General features: G+C 49.9%; 2 protein-coding genes across 3 annotated transcripts in view; one reads left to right on the top strand and one right to left on the bottom strand.

Annotated features, from left to right (window-relative positions):
- KIF15 (kinesin family member 15) overlaps window positions 1-7,084 on the bottom strand; it is a 46,561-nt gene extending 39,477 nt beyond the window's left edge. For both annotated transcript variants that reach the window (XM_004581404.3, XM_058678791.1), the window contains exons 1-3: window positions 6,982-7,084; window positions 1,790-1,832; window positions 1,158-1,341 (exon numbers count right to left, since the gene is read on the bottom strand). In XM_004581404.3, coding sequence (XP_004581461.2) covers window positions 1,158-1,341; window positions 1,790-1,832; window positions 6,982-7,000 — 246 coding nt within the window. In that variant the 5' untranslated portion in view covers window positions 7,001-7,084. The remainder of the gene's footprint in view (window positions 1-1,157; window positions 1,342-1,789; window positions 1,833-6,981) is intronic.
- Window positions 7,085-7,177: 93 nt separating this feature from the next.
- On the top strand, window positions 7,178-10,610 carry KIAA1143 (KIAA1143 ortholog). The gene is made up of 3 exons (XM_004581405.3): window positions 7,178-7,337; window positions 8,666-8,810; window positions 9,795-10,610. The coding sequence occupies exons 1-3, from the start codon at window positions 7,230-7,232 to the stop codon at window positions 10,004-10,006; spliced, it is 465 nt and encodes a 154-aa protein (XP_004581462.2). The 5' UTR covers window positions 7,178-7,229; the 3' UTR covers window positions 10,007-10,610.
- Window positions 10,611-14,551: the final 3,941 nt, after the last annotated feature.

The raw sequence follows: 14,551 nt of genomic DNA, 5'->3' as shown, positions 1-14,551 counted from the left end.
GCAGATAGAGCCACATCAACAATGCAAGAACCACTAAGCCTACCTGGTCCATTACAGTAACCATGAGCCACAAGCGGCTAGAGTACTCAACATGCTGCTAAATATACATTAGATTTACAAGACAGGGTATGGAAAAAGAATGGGAAGATCTGTTATTAATAATTTTCACTGTTTATATGTTGAAAGGATGTTTGGATATATTGGGTTAAACACGTCACATGTGACTATTTAAATTAATGAAAATGAAGTAAAATCTAATAATTTCTCTAATATGTTAGCCACATTTCAAGTGCTCAACAGCCACATGTGGCCAGTGTATCTGAGGCACTAACTTTTAACTTCTATTTGATTTTATTTTTAAGATTTATTTATTTCTTATTGAAAAGGCGGATATACAGAGAGAGGAGAGACAGAGAGGAAGACTCTCTGTCTGATGGTTCACTCCCCAAGTGGCCGCAACGGCCAGTGCTGCGCCGATCTGAAGCCAGGAGCCAAGAGCTTTTCCAGGTCTCCCACGTGGGTGCAGGTTCCCAAGGCTTTGGGCTGTCCTCGACTGCTTTCCCAAGCCACAAGCAGGGAGCTGGATGGGAAGCAGGGCCACCAGAATTAGAACCGGCGACCATCTGGGATCCCGGAGAGTGCAAGGCGACGACTACCCACTATGCTATCACATCGGGCCCCTTGTATTTGATTTTAAACAGTCACATGTGGCTAAAGGCTACTGTAATGGGCAGTGAGGATAAAGAACATTTCCATCACTGCAGAAAGTTCTTTTCGGTGAGCACTGACTAGATGCTCCTAAGCTCCCCGTAACTAGAGAAGCCTTTATTGCCTTCATGATACTGTAATCCTTAGGCACAGCACTAAGGTGTCAGTGCGGCCACACTTACAACCAAGATCGTGGCTCTGAAAAGTACACGCGCAGCATCACCCAGTGGGAGCGGAAAGCGAAGCGGGCCTTACATCACGCTGGTACAAAGCTTGACGGAGAAAAAAGGAAACTCTGATTTTTAGTAAAACTGGATCTCAGGAATAATTATGGACTATCCGAACAGCCTGGACAGAAATCTGCCAAACTAGAGACTAGAAGGGAAATCTCTGACAAATACAGAAAGCGTCCTGCTCCCAGTAACAGCTGGGCATCCAGGGACCATCACCTGAGTGGTGTCCACGTCCGCGACGTGGTCGAAGGTGAAGGTCTTGGGCTCAGGGCTCGAGTGCAGCCGCAGGGCCGTGGCGGACAGCACAGACAGGCATAGGTTTGGGTCTCCCTCTGCCAGCCGACAGCCCTCTGCAGGTGGGCGGATTCGCACGAAAACTTTGATGGCATCCCCCTCATTGCTAGGACACAAACAGAGGAACAGCTACTTTTATTAGCAAAGCACCGCAAAGGATCTCGGTCTCACATCGCATCTGTTTCAACAATGAGTTGCCTAAACAAGACCCAAGACACACCTGTCTTTTTGAAGTCTCATGAGGCCCAACCCCCTGTACTGCTACAACACACGGTGAGCCCCTTGGCTGGGAAGGAACTAAGGGGAACTCATCTCTAGGAGTGTCCGGCACTGCCTGGCCTTCTGCCCCCACACCAGGGGCGTGTTATGCCACCAACCCTGCAGGCCAACGTGGAGGGCCAGAGCACAAGGCAGGCAGGTGGTTTGCCCTTACTGTCACTGTCAGGGACTAAGCTGCACCCTGAAAGAAGCTCTCCTTATTACCTACAAGGTTGCTTTAAGCATACTATATCCCTACCTCTGGCAGCTGGCCAGCAGGATTTTTTTTTCCTTACCATGGCTGGTTAGACTGACAATTTGTCACATTGCGCAACTCAGCTAGAAAAAAAAAAGATAACACAGTCATTAGAGGTCGTTACAACCGCCCTCCAGAAACCCCAGCCTCTGTCCCGCCCCTGGCTGCTGTAGTACCTTCACAGGCACCTCAACGCCTGTCACAGACAGTGGGGAGGAGGCTGGGGGACGCCCTTCTCACTGTGTCCCTACCATCAGGGATGATGCTGAATCACAGGGTTTTAAATGCTAGGTATCCTGGCGACTTCTCCTGGGCTGTTCTTCTGAGCCCTGGACTCTTAGATCCAATCCCCTGCCTGATATCCAGGCAAAGTCTCTACCTGAAAGTGTCCAAACCAGAGACCCTCAGTCCCCGTTCCCCATCCATCTCAGTGAACGGCAACCACAGCATCCCAGTCGTTTGGGCCCTGTTCTTCGTAGCGCTTACATCTAATCTGTCAGCAATCTTGGACAAACAGGCCAAAGACAGCAAGTGCTGGAGAGAAGGTGGAGGAGAGAACCCCTGCACACGGTGGCTGAGGACACCCTGAGCGTGGCAACTAAAGAGCAGAGCAGGGGCGCCTCAGAAACGTGGGAACCTCTGCAGGATCCAGCAATCCACTCCTGGGAGTGGGTCCTAGGGAAACAGGAAAACGCTCTGTGGATGTGACAGCTGCGCTCCCCTGCTTACTGCAGTACTATTCCCAGAGGCTCAGGAGGGACAGCCACCTACATGCTCACCCACTGCATGAACAGGATGTGGCGCAGACACATAAAAGCAAGGAATAAAGTCATTCACTGTGTGGCTAGAACCAGAGGAGACAAGCTAAGGAAAATGAGCCACACACATAAAGACAAGTACCACATGTCACATGTGAAATCTAAAAAGCAAAACAGAAAAGGTGATTTCACAGAAACTAAATGCATAATAGTGACGGATTAATGGGTACTAAACTGCAGTAGATAAAACTAACAGGTCTGGCGGTTATACTGCACAGCAGGGTGACTGCAGTTCATATTAATATGTATTTCTCTACTAAAAACAAAAACAAAAACAAAAATTGAGACTGGCACATGGCCCAACCGGCTAATCGTCCACTTGCAAGCACCAGCAAGCCATATTAGTGTCCCAGGTGCTCCACTTCCCATCCAGCTCCCTGCTTATGGCTTGGGAAAGCAGTAGAAGATGGTCCAAAGCCTTGGGACCCTGCATCCACATGGGAGAGTTGGAAGAGGCTCCTGGCTCCTGGCTTCGAACCGGCTCAGCTCCAGCCATTGTGACCACTTGTGGAGTGAACCAGCAGATGGAAGATCTTTGTCTTTCTCTGTAGATCTGACTTTCCAATAAAAATAAATGTTTAAAAAAATACAATTGCATAAAATAGATATACTAACCTACATCAAAAAGGTGAAGAAAAATAGAGCTAAAAGTTAATTCTGGTACAAAAAACTTACAAAATCCATGCATATAGTGGGGTCTTCAAAGAATTTGTAGAAAAAGCTACGCCACAGATTTCAGAAAAGCTGCTCACTGAGAGAAGTTTAACTGCATTTTCCATGGCCTTTGTGAAGTACCCGTGCAAATGGCCAAGATGAGAATGAAAAACGCTCCATGTCATTGAGTCATCAGGGAAATGCGGATCCAAAGCACAGTAAGATCCCCACTGCACAGAACGGCTGGAATGAAGCAGTCGGAGAGAGGTGGGCAAGGCGAGAGGCAGGCAGAAGGGAAGATGCTGCAGCTGCTTTGCAGAGTAGCCTGGCGCTTCTCAGATGATTAACTATGGTCACCCAACACCTGGAAACATTCTGGGACCATGGGCAATGTATATAGCAGTCTTCAGCTCCACTTCCCAGTATGCAAATGTTACAGACTACTGGATGGTAAGGCCTAGGTAACTTCAGGAAGGGGCTGGTCACCTGACAGACCAAGTGCGGATGAGAGGGTGATCAGAGGCTCTAGGGTAAAGGCCCCGTAATGAAGCTTTCCTAAGAGCCCACGAGGGCAGGGGTGGGAGAACTTCCAGACAGGAAAGCCTTGGAGTTTCTAGGAGAGTGGCAGGACACTCCCTCATGCCTTGCCCTGTGCACCTACCTCTTCACCTTCTGTAAGATTCTTTAGAACAGGGCCCGGTGGCATGGCCTAGCGGCTAAAGTCCTCGCCTTGAACGCCCCGGGTTCCCATATGGGCGCCAGTTCTAATCCTGGCAGCTCCACTTCCCATCCAGCTCCCTGCTTGTGGTCTGCGAAAGCAGTCGAGGACGGCCCAAAGCTTTGGGACCCTGCACCCGCGTGGGAGACCTGGAAGAGGTTCCTGGTTCCCGGCTTTGGATCGGCGCACTGGCCCATTGCAGCTCACTTGGGGAGTGAGACATTGGATGGAAGATCTTCCTCTCTGTCTCTCCTCCTCTCTGTATATCCGGCTTTCCAATAATAATAAATCTTAAAAAAAAAAAAAAGATTCTTTAGAACAAGCCAGCACACAGGAAGTCAATGTCTACCCCAAGTGTGTGTGCTGCTCAGACAAGTTCAGCAAAACTCCTGTCTGCCACAGGTTCTCCGACATTGGCCGACAGACAGCACAGCCGAGTGCTACCAGAGACGGGACAGAGGTGGCTGTCAGATTGACCCGGCTTAGCCCCGGGGTGTCTAGATATACTGCAGCCAAAGGAATGCCAAGCAGCCTGGTGGTCTGGCTGATTTGAGGAAACGCAGTTGCGAGTTAGCAGGTAGAATCAGCATAGTAAGACAATCCGAGACAGTAAGCTATCTCTGTAATAGGACAGATACTCCTCTGCAAATGTATATAAGCTTTCTTTAAGCCCAGGATTCCAAACAAAATGTTTACTCAAAAATTAAAAAAAAAAAGGGAGCGCTAATTAGCTAACAGTGAGAGGCAGTAATATTAAAAATTACAGAGGGGTGGGTGTTTGGCACAGTGGGTGGAAGAGACCACCTGGGACTCCTTCATCCCATGTTGAAGAATCTGGCTGGAGTCCTACAGCTAGTTCTACTTCCTTCCCAGCATCCTGCTCATGCCCACCCAGGAATGGTAGCAGTGATGGTCCAAGGACTTCAACCCACATGGAGCTCCTGGGTCTCGGCTTTGGCCTGGCTTGGACCTGGCTGTTGCAAGCATTTGGGGAGTGAATCAGCAGATGGAAGATTTCTCTCCTGCTGTCAGTCTGCAGTAAAATAACAAATGAAAATAAATTTGTGTCTGCCTAAACCATGCTGAGGATTATCCTCAGCAGCTGGAAACCCAGCGTCCATCCTGGGAGACTCAACAAGCGTGCTGTACTGACATGACGGACACTACGTGGCCATGAGAAACAAAGCACCGCGGCACAGTAAACAGATAATGCGCACATAACCTTGCGGCCAGTGAAAGAAGCCAGAACAACAACATAAAAAACCACCACACTACTTTGTTTACTGGAGGGTCAAGACTAACCAAAACCAATTGGGGTGATAAAAAAACCCAGAGCTGTCATGGGCGTGTGCAGAGGGTGCCGACTGGGCGGTCCACGAGGAACTTTCTAGATCCAGGAATAGTTCCAAGTCCTGATCCAGGTAGTGGTTACACCAGTGAATCCGCACACACAAATCTGTTTAACAGAGTTCTTGGGATTCAAGCCCTTTGCTACATGTAAGCCCCACCCCCAACACAGCCAGCTTTCAGGGCAGCTGGGAAGGTAGGAAGACTTGACCTAGGCTGTCATCAAGCTCTAAGGAACAGACGGGAGCTGGCCTGTGCCCCAGGGCATTGCCACTGTACCATCACCTCTAGACACATTCTGAAGTTCAGTTCACAGGCAGGGCAGACACCAGCGGATCACAGCACCTTCCACTAACTAATCAGGCGCTCTGACTGAGGCACACCAGTGCGGAATAGATGAACCACGTGGAAATAAAGACACTGTGATTGGGCAGAAAGCAGAACACACATTTCTATCCAATGCAGTCCCAATTTGTACACTCTTACTCTCTGAACACTGAAAATGGACAAAAGGAATATTCTAGGTGGAAAAAGAACATCATGAAGTATTTGGATAATAATACGATCAACTCAAAAAATTAATAACAAACATCAGAAAATGATGCCAATTCACAGAGGGGCTACAAGCAGTAATACCACTGGGAAATTCAAATGCTGGGAGTTGGCCATTTTCCTAGCCCTCTCACGCCAGTCCTGACATATGCAGACCAGGCTGTCAGATGGGTTCTCTACCAGCTTCAATGGCAGCCCTTAATGAACGGGACACGGTACAAGAGCTAGCAGCGACAGGCAGAAGCGAAGACACTATCAAGAATACAGAGGACAGCGCTCTGCGCTGGATTATCTTGAAGTGGGAACAGAGGTTGTGAGAACACACAGCAGCTTCCTTTTATCCACAGTTTTGTTTTGGAAGATTGCAGAAATACGCAACCCCTAAGCTTAAGACCGCACAGTTCTGAGCAGTGGGATCCAATCTCCCAGCCATCTGCCAACCCGGAGATCAACCCTGCGGGGGCCTCCTGCGTGGGTACCACACCACAGCCCTACGCTCCGATCACGCCTCTCACTCAGAAACGACCCCAACGCAGCACAGCAGTGATCATGGCGAGCGCACTGATTTCAGCAAACTGTGAACTGTTCTCCTTTATTATCAACCTGCATCTCTTATTGTGCTTAATCGACAAGTGCGAACTGTATCACAGGCATGCTCTACACCGGAAAAAAAAAAAATGTTACAACAAGGATGCATGCCCGGGAAGCTGCCATCAGCGCTTTGAAACTGTCCCATCTACTACTCTGGAGGGGCGATTCCAAGGAGAAAGACGCGTGTGCAGGCAGACAAAGGCAGGCTCGCCTGTGGGAAAGTCAGCAGCGGGCGGACACGCAGCGGGCGGCGGGGCACCGCGGAGAGCCGGCTGGGGTCGGGGCCCGGGAAGACGGCTCTCGGTGCCGCCCAGCGCGCCTCCCGGCCCCGCGCCCCGCGCCCCGCTCCGGGCACACCGAGGAGAAGGAAGAGGGCGGTCCCACCGGTGTATTCTTAGGGACACACGGGAGCCAAAGGCGCGCGCGCGCTCGGACGGTTCCTGCCCTTCACCCCTCCGGGGAACCCCGCGGGCGTCCTCTGAGGCGGTTTGGGTCTGCTCTGTGTGTGTGTGCTGGAGGGGGAAGGTCATGAAGCCAAGGCTCCTGACTTACTTTTGCAGCCCGGCGCCATTGCACCCTCCGCCGCGCCCCACCTCCCAGTCGCGCCGCGCGCCGGGATCCCGACCGCTCAAGATGGCCACCAGTTTGAATTTGGCGCTCGGGCTGGACGTTGACGCCCTCCGGCCCGGACTCCGCCCCCGGTGGGCGGGGCCTGGGAGATGCGTCATCCGTGAGGCGCCGACGTCGCTGCGCCGAAGGCTGGTCGACCCCGGGGGAGCTGGTGATTCCCCGCAGCTGCCATGAGCAAGCGGAACCAGGTGTCCTACGTGAGGCCGGCGGAGCCGGCGTTCCTGGCCCGCTTCAAGGAGCGGGTCGGCTACAGGGAAGGGCCCACCGTGGAGACCAAGGTGAGCCCGGGTCGCCCTCCCGCCACTCCCCTCCTCTGCCTTTACCTGGAGGCCCGGTGCCGACACCTGCAGCGCATCCCCCGGTTGGGGTGCACCTCCGACTCCCTGCTGGTCCTCGTCGGACAGCTACCTCCCCCTGCACCCTGGAAGCACCGTTCCTGAAAAGGACCCGTACGGGAAGCGCTTCGATGTTAATAGATGGTTGAGAAAGATTACTGTGTGTGTTCTGTGTTGCTTATCTCAAGACCTGCGTTAGGCGGGCGGCTGATCAGACAGCGTCGTCCAGTTTTCCTGATACACTGAGGCCCTTTCATCAGATGCCTCCAGGTCCTAAGACTTTGGAAGGCAGCCCTGAATCTATTTTGTATGCATTGCTGTTACAAAAAAAAAAAAAAAAAAGCGAGTTTTTTAAAAGCTTCTCTTAAAAAGTAAACAAACAAAAAAGTAAAAACAAACAAAAACTTTAAAAAGGAGACAAAAGCCACAAATATCCTAGTTTGCAGCGGAGACACTATAGAGAGCCGCATGTGACTGGCTTAGGTCTGGTGGGCTGGGAATCGGTGTGGAAATCAACTCCAGGCTGCCACCGTGACCGGGCCACACCCAAACCTGCCCGCTTTCATTAGGAACATCTTTTCGCTTCAGCAAACAGCTTACCCCCCACTTGCTGACGTCTTTGGGGTGTTGTGCCCATAAACTGTGAAGCACCGGTGATTTCCACACTCTCCCCCAGCTTCATCATAAATTCCTGCTCCGCTTTAGTCGGAGCTCTTACTGCTGCTGGGGGCTGCTTGGAAACAACGTCTTATCCCTCTTAATGCCTCACACTACGTCCGTTCAGGCATGTTAGGCAAGTGCGCGTACATTTATTTTGGTGCCAAAATTGTTTGAAATCCCTTGCATAACTATTTCCGGAAGATGTATTCCCCATGAACTCTCTGAAATCCCCAGACCAGCCCCCACACCACGCTGAAGGATATCTGTCAGCTCAGACTGGCAGAGAAGGGACAAAGGTCCCTCTCACTGCTTTTTGTATTTTGGTGGTGGTGTGGTGGTTTATGAATTTTTTTTTCTTGTCTAAATTTCACAAGAGAGGGAGGCAGAAGGGGACCAATGTGGCTTGGTACTATCCTGAGCAGATGAGGCGTGACCCCAGTGCCCAAGGCAGAGAACTCAGTCCTGGTCACAGCACCCATGGGTCCTGCCTAGGTGGCAGTGAATTCTGGGGCACAGGCCCCCTTGCCTCCCCCACTAGCGCTGTGTTCCCAGCATGGCAAGCTCTGGTTCCAGAGTTACTTCCAATGCTTTGTATCTGTGTGTCCCCCTAGAGAATCCAGCCTCAGCTCCCTGATGAGGATGGTGAGCACAGTGACAAGGAAGACGAACAGCCCCAGGTGGTGGTTTTAAAAAAGGGGGACCTGTCCGTGGAAGAGGTCATGAAAATCAAGGCAGAAATCAAGGCTGCCAAAGCAGGTATGTCTGAAAGTCATCTGTTTTTTTTCTGACGGTCTGAGGGGCCAGGAGTATGAGATTGTTTTGATGGAATAGCTTGGAATGTTTAAGGGAAGACAGTCCTAGATTGAAAACCTGTCTTTGGGGCCTGGTGCAGTAGCCTAGCAGCTAAAGCCCTCAACTTGCACATGCTGGGATCCCATATGGCCGCTGGTTCTAATCCTGGCAACCCCACTTCCCATCCAGCTCCCTGCTGGTGGCCTGGGAAAGCAGTCAAGGACGGCCCAAAGCCTTGGGACTCTGCATCCGAGTGGGAGACCTGGAAAAGGCTTTGGATTGCCTCAGCTCCAACTGTTGTGGCCGCCTGGAGAGTGAATCAATGGACAGAAGATTTTCCTAACTGTCTCGCCTCCTCTCTGACTTTCCAATAAAAATAAAATTAAAAAAAAAAAAAAATCCTGTCTTTCCAGTGACCTGATGTGTAACCTTGAGTAAATTATTTCTTCGTCAGTAAAAACTGAACAATACTTTCTTGTTCCTATCTTATGGGCTAAAGTTATTAAGCAAATGCATATAAATTTTTATTTTATTTTGAAAGGTAGTGAGGTATATACACACACAGATCCTCCATCCACTGGTTCATCCCCAGTATCTGTAACAGCTGGGGCTGGGAGACTCACATGGGTGGCAGGGTCCCACAAACATGGGACATCACCTGCTGTCCCCTAGGGTAGCTGGAACCAGAGCAGAGCCGGGACATAAACCCAGGTACCTGGAGATGGGATGTAGTTCTCCCAAGCATCTCAACCATTGTGCCAAATGCCTGCGCCAGCATCCTGTTTAAGGGGGGAAAAAAGTGATTAAGTTTACAAATCAGTCATCAAAAATCTATTTTATTTGAGCTTAAAGTGAGAGATGCTCTTTTTCATTATTCCCATGTATTGTACTGTTTCAGGGCAAAAATGCTATAGTTATGACCTAAAGAAGTTTTGGTTTTTTGCCCAGATGAAGAGCCCCCTCCTGCTGACGGGAGAATCATGTACCGAAAGCCTGTCAAGCGTCCCTCGGATGAAAAGTACTCCGGTTTAACAGCCAGTTCCAAGAAGGCGGCACCGGAAGACAGAATCAGCAAACAGGACTCGGTCAAAAAGAACTCACAAAAGCAAATCAAAAACAGTAGCCTCCTCTCTTTCGGCAATGAAGAGGAAAACGAGTAAGCATTTGGGCCAGACTCCCTTGAGGTGCTATTAAAATAACTTTTTTCCCCCATCACAAAGTTCATACTAAAAAAACATGGGAAAAATTAACAAAAGCTATATCCATTAATATACTTCTGCCTGAAATGCCAGCTCTGTGGACGTTAACTCCTACCAATGTTTTGTTATTTTCTGCTTCCTTATGTGTGTATATGTTGATATGTGAATTCTGGTTTTTAAACAAAATCGAGGAGGTATTATATATGTTCTCTCTCCGGCTTCTCATTTAACGTTACATTGTGAGCCTTTCCAAAATCTAAACTGGGGGCCAGGACTGTGGCATAGAGGGTAAAGCTGTCACCTTGGATGCCAGCGTCCCATGTGGGCACCAGTTCAAGTCCCAGCTGCTCCACTTCTGATCCAGCTCCAGCTAATGGCCTGGGAAAGCCGCGGAGGATGGTCCACGTGTTAAGCTTCCTACAACACTGTGGGAAAGGCGGATGAAACTCCTTGCTCCTGCCTTTGGCCTGGTCCAGGCCTGGCTGCTGCAGGCTTCTGGGGGAAGTGAAGCAGCAAAGAGATCTTCATTTCTCCCTCTTTGAAACTCTTTCAAATAAATCAATCAATCTTTAAAAAAAAAAAAATTTAAGTCCAAATTGAAATGTTGTCATTTATACTGTCATGTAAGTAAATTTCAAAATCCTGAAATTAACAGCTTATCTAACTTCATAATTAAACAGACCCTCTGTTGTACATTCCTCATTAATAACACTTTGTCGTGGACATGGAGCTGATAACGTGCCTGGTTCAAAACTTAAACTCCCACCAAGGGAGCTATGTAGTTTGGCTTCATAAAGTTACTGTGGGTTTAGACACAGAAGGACTGACTTGGCAAGCGTAAACCTGTCCCCTGGTCTCTGTATCCTGTTTCCTTAGAGGAACTGCTGGAAGTTGAATCACTGGATCAAATTTAAGTATTTGTAAAGTTACTGATTTATTCTCATATTGCTTCAGGAGAATCCTGCTTTTACTATCTTGTTCACCATCCATAAGAGACTACTTCTCATCCATGTTAGTAGTACGCTAGCCCTGGGTTGGCACTTGGCTCTAATGTTTTATTAGTTTGATAATCTGAGAATGGACTTTAACATAGTTAAGTTGTCATGATGTGACCTTAATCCGCCCGGAGAGACTACGCTTTCCCACGCATTAATAGACCACTTTATGTTGTGCTTTGGAAACCACATTTTATTCTACTAGCACAGTCCTACGTCTCTTACGAATGTGTAAATCATGTAATAGATCAATCTATAGCTCCCTCCAGCTCCCACTCCCAAAATCCCATCTATAGGAAAATTGGTATATTTGAAAACTTACAGTTCTGTATACCAAAAGTAAGATATCACTGTTGTTTCAGAACAACAAGCCACAGGTGACCTTCAGTCACCTGTGGACAGTCACCTGATGTTAGCATCATGGTCCAGCAATGGACCTTCATCTTCGAAGCTGAAGACAGACTTCAGAATCTGATCAAACTTAGGACAGGCAGCGGGGATGTGGTGTGGTGGTGTACTTGGTGTAGAAAACAAAGTCACTTTACAGCAAAGGATTATGCTGAATGTCCAGGTCTTAACACAGTCTCTTCACTATAAAAACCTGTAAAGGCACTAGCCCATTGTCACCAGAACTCTCCTTAGGAAGCACAGACTTGGAGACAAAAACTTAGCTGGGTGTAATAGCATCAAAATTTGAACCAGACGTCTTAAATCAGATGGCATGTGGCATCAGAGAATGGATGTGCGGGTGCCCCTTGTGAGAGGAAGCTCTTCCCTAAATGGTGCTGGGGATCCCCATTCTTGATCCTCTGGTCCCCTCCTTTTGAAAGACTTAGCTCTTCAACTGAAAGGCAGTGACAGAGTGAGAGCTCCTGATCTGCTGATACTCCCTGAACACCTGGAACAGTTGGGACCAGGCCAGGCAGAGGCCAGAAGCCAGGGGCCCATGTGCTCTGAACACCTGGAACAGCTGGGGCCAGGCCAGGCAGAGGCCAGAAGCCAGAAGCCAGGGGCCCATGTGCTCTGAACACCTGGAACAGCTGGGGCCAGGCCAGGCAGAGGCCAGAAGCCAGGGGCCCATGTGCTCTGAATCATCTGTTGACTTCCAGACACATTAGCAAGCAGCTGGCTTGCAAATCTGGGGGTGCTGGGGATTCAAGCCAGGCACACTGGGAATGCAGGGGTTTCAAGTGGTGGCACTACGGCCGAATAACAACCCATCCTGGACTCTCGGCTGGATTCCTCTTCTGACCCAGAAGTAAGCAGTACTAGTGAGAGAGGGTTTTCTCTTGAGGAAAAGCAGAATCCGTGGCACTGAGGAAGAAGAGCCACTCACCAACTGTCCACCTGCTTCCTTCTCCGGCAGGACTGGAGAACCCAAGAGCCCTTCCCCAGCCAAACAGCCACTTCAATCTAAATGAAAGAATACTGTCATTAACGGAATGTGTAGTAATTGTGTAATAGACACTGTCATATCCAGATGTGAAAATACAATGCAGTATGCATCTCTACTTCAAGATCAAAGATGGACTCCTAATGAAATACTTAAATATATCTTGACAATAGGATGTTGGACCATCTGCCATTGTCTGTATCCATAATGTCAGGATACACTTAAACAGAATGATGGGCTTATGACTGCGTTTAAGGACTCTACTACTGTAATAATATATGGGAAATCAGCGGGGGGGGGGGAGAATTTGGGGAGAGGGTATGGGAAATCCCAGAGTCTATGGAGTTGTATCATAAAATAAAATAAAATAATAGAATAGAATAGAATAGAATACTGTCAGCCTCAAAAACTGTCCTAAGTCACTCAGAAGTCGGGGAGCGGGCTGACTTCCGAGAAGTGACAGCGCTCAGAGAGCAAACGCTCCTGAGGACTAAGTATCCACAGAAGGTGATCTGGGCCCCACGGGCTCCCCGAACCTGCCAAGCAAGCTACTGGCTTCCCAACAAGTGTGGGGCCACAGTTCAGGGCAGAGGGACACGCAGCAGGCGGTCAGGAAGCCTGGGAGAAGCGCAGAAAGCCGAAAGCACAGCTCACTCGAGATTACCGAGATTACCGTACTCGCTCAACCACCAGCCGAGGTGAGAGTTGCTTAAGCACGTGTTGACCCATAGCAGAGCTCGCCCGTTTTCTTCCCACCACTCAGGGGGTACAAAAGTTGCCTAGACAATAAGAGCTGCCCGTGTGTGCCACAAGCGTCTGCGGGAGGATGTTAAAGCTCTGCCACAGCGTTCCCGCCCCACGGCCCGGGCCTCAGCTCCAAGACTCCAGCAGGGCAGATGTGCTGCACCGCGTCCCACGGAGTAGTCGGTCGGGCAGGACCTTGCGGCGGGGACGGCCCCGCACACCCAAACCCGCTCACCAGGGGCTCCCCGGGCGCCGCCTTCCGTTACCTGAACAACCACAGAGCTGGGTGACGTCACCAACGTGCGCCGCTGTGCATAGCACCACGGTCTCCTCTCTAGGAATGCGGAAGCGGCTTCATCTCGACTGCTCTTCCGCGATGCCCTTGACCGGCCTTGGAACGGTAACCTCCGATTCCTCTTAAGTTTTCCCAGCTGCCACACTCAGCTATTTGCTTAATATGGGATGGCAAGTTCTTTGCCAGCCACAACACTCGCCGGCCAGCCATCCCAGGCGGAAGCGGCGACTGGGCTGAACATCAATGAGGTGAAAAGTGGTAGTTAGGCAAAGTCTGCCATTCTGAGGGCAAAAAGCGGCTAATTCCTCCTGTTCTATAAAGTGGGGATGGGAGGACAGAAGGTTGGAGCCCCAAGTGGCCAACTCTATAATTAAAGACGAAATACAGAGGCACACGGAACAGAGGTAGGACATGCCAACCACCGTGGGAACTCCAGGTGAAATTTCACGCGGCACTTAGCTGGCTGAGTATCCTTGGGAGAGTGCAAGCACCTGCTTCCCCAACGTAGCTCACATCACTCTGCCCTTCTGCAGCCCACGCATGTTAGTGCACTGAGGATTCACAAGAGATTCCAGAGCCCAAGGCGGGCCAGGAACTCGGCCAGTGCTTCCGCCTGGGGACACCTATGTTCCATGGCTCTCCTGCTGGGCCAGCGCCGCTCCTCAGTTCCTGCCTACTTCCACAGCCCATCTCAGCCCAGGCATGCCTCCAACAGATCTAGGTAGTTGCATGCGTTTCCCCCTTGCTGTCCATCCTGACATCAGTGTAGCTTGAAAGCACTTTGTTCAGTTCTGTAGCCAAAATCCTTGGGCTACAACTATTTTCTTGTGGGATCTTCAGTTTAATATAATCACATGCTATAGCACAGGGAAATGTTAACAACTGTTACAGCTGGTACCCACCTTACCAACGTATGCACTCGCCATACCACCAAAGTCATCACCTGGAGGCTGGTATGTAGAAACGCCTGTAGTTCGCAGTAAATATTTTAAACTCTCTAGGGGGCTGATGCTGTGGCAGTGCGTAAAGCTGCCACCTGTGATGCTAGCGATCCCTACCGGTGCTGGTTTGAGCCCTGG

Source organism: Ochotona princeps, chromosome 21 (assembly GCF_030435755.1).
Source record: "Ochotona princeps isolate mOchPri1 chromosome 21, mOchPri1.hap1, whole genome shotgun sequence".
Taxonomy (NCBI): domain Eukaryota; kingdom Metazoa; phylum Chordata; class Mammalia; order Lagomorpha; family Ochotonidae; genus Ochotona; species Ochotona princeps.
This window is presented reverse-complemented; position numbering and strand designations above follow the sequence as displayed.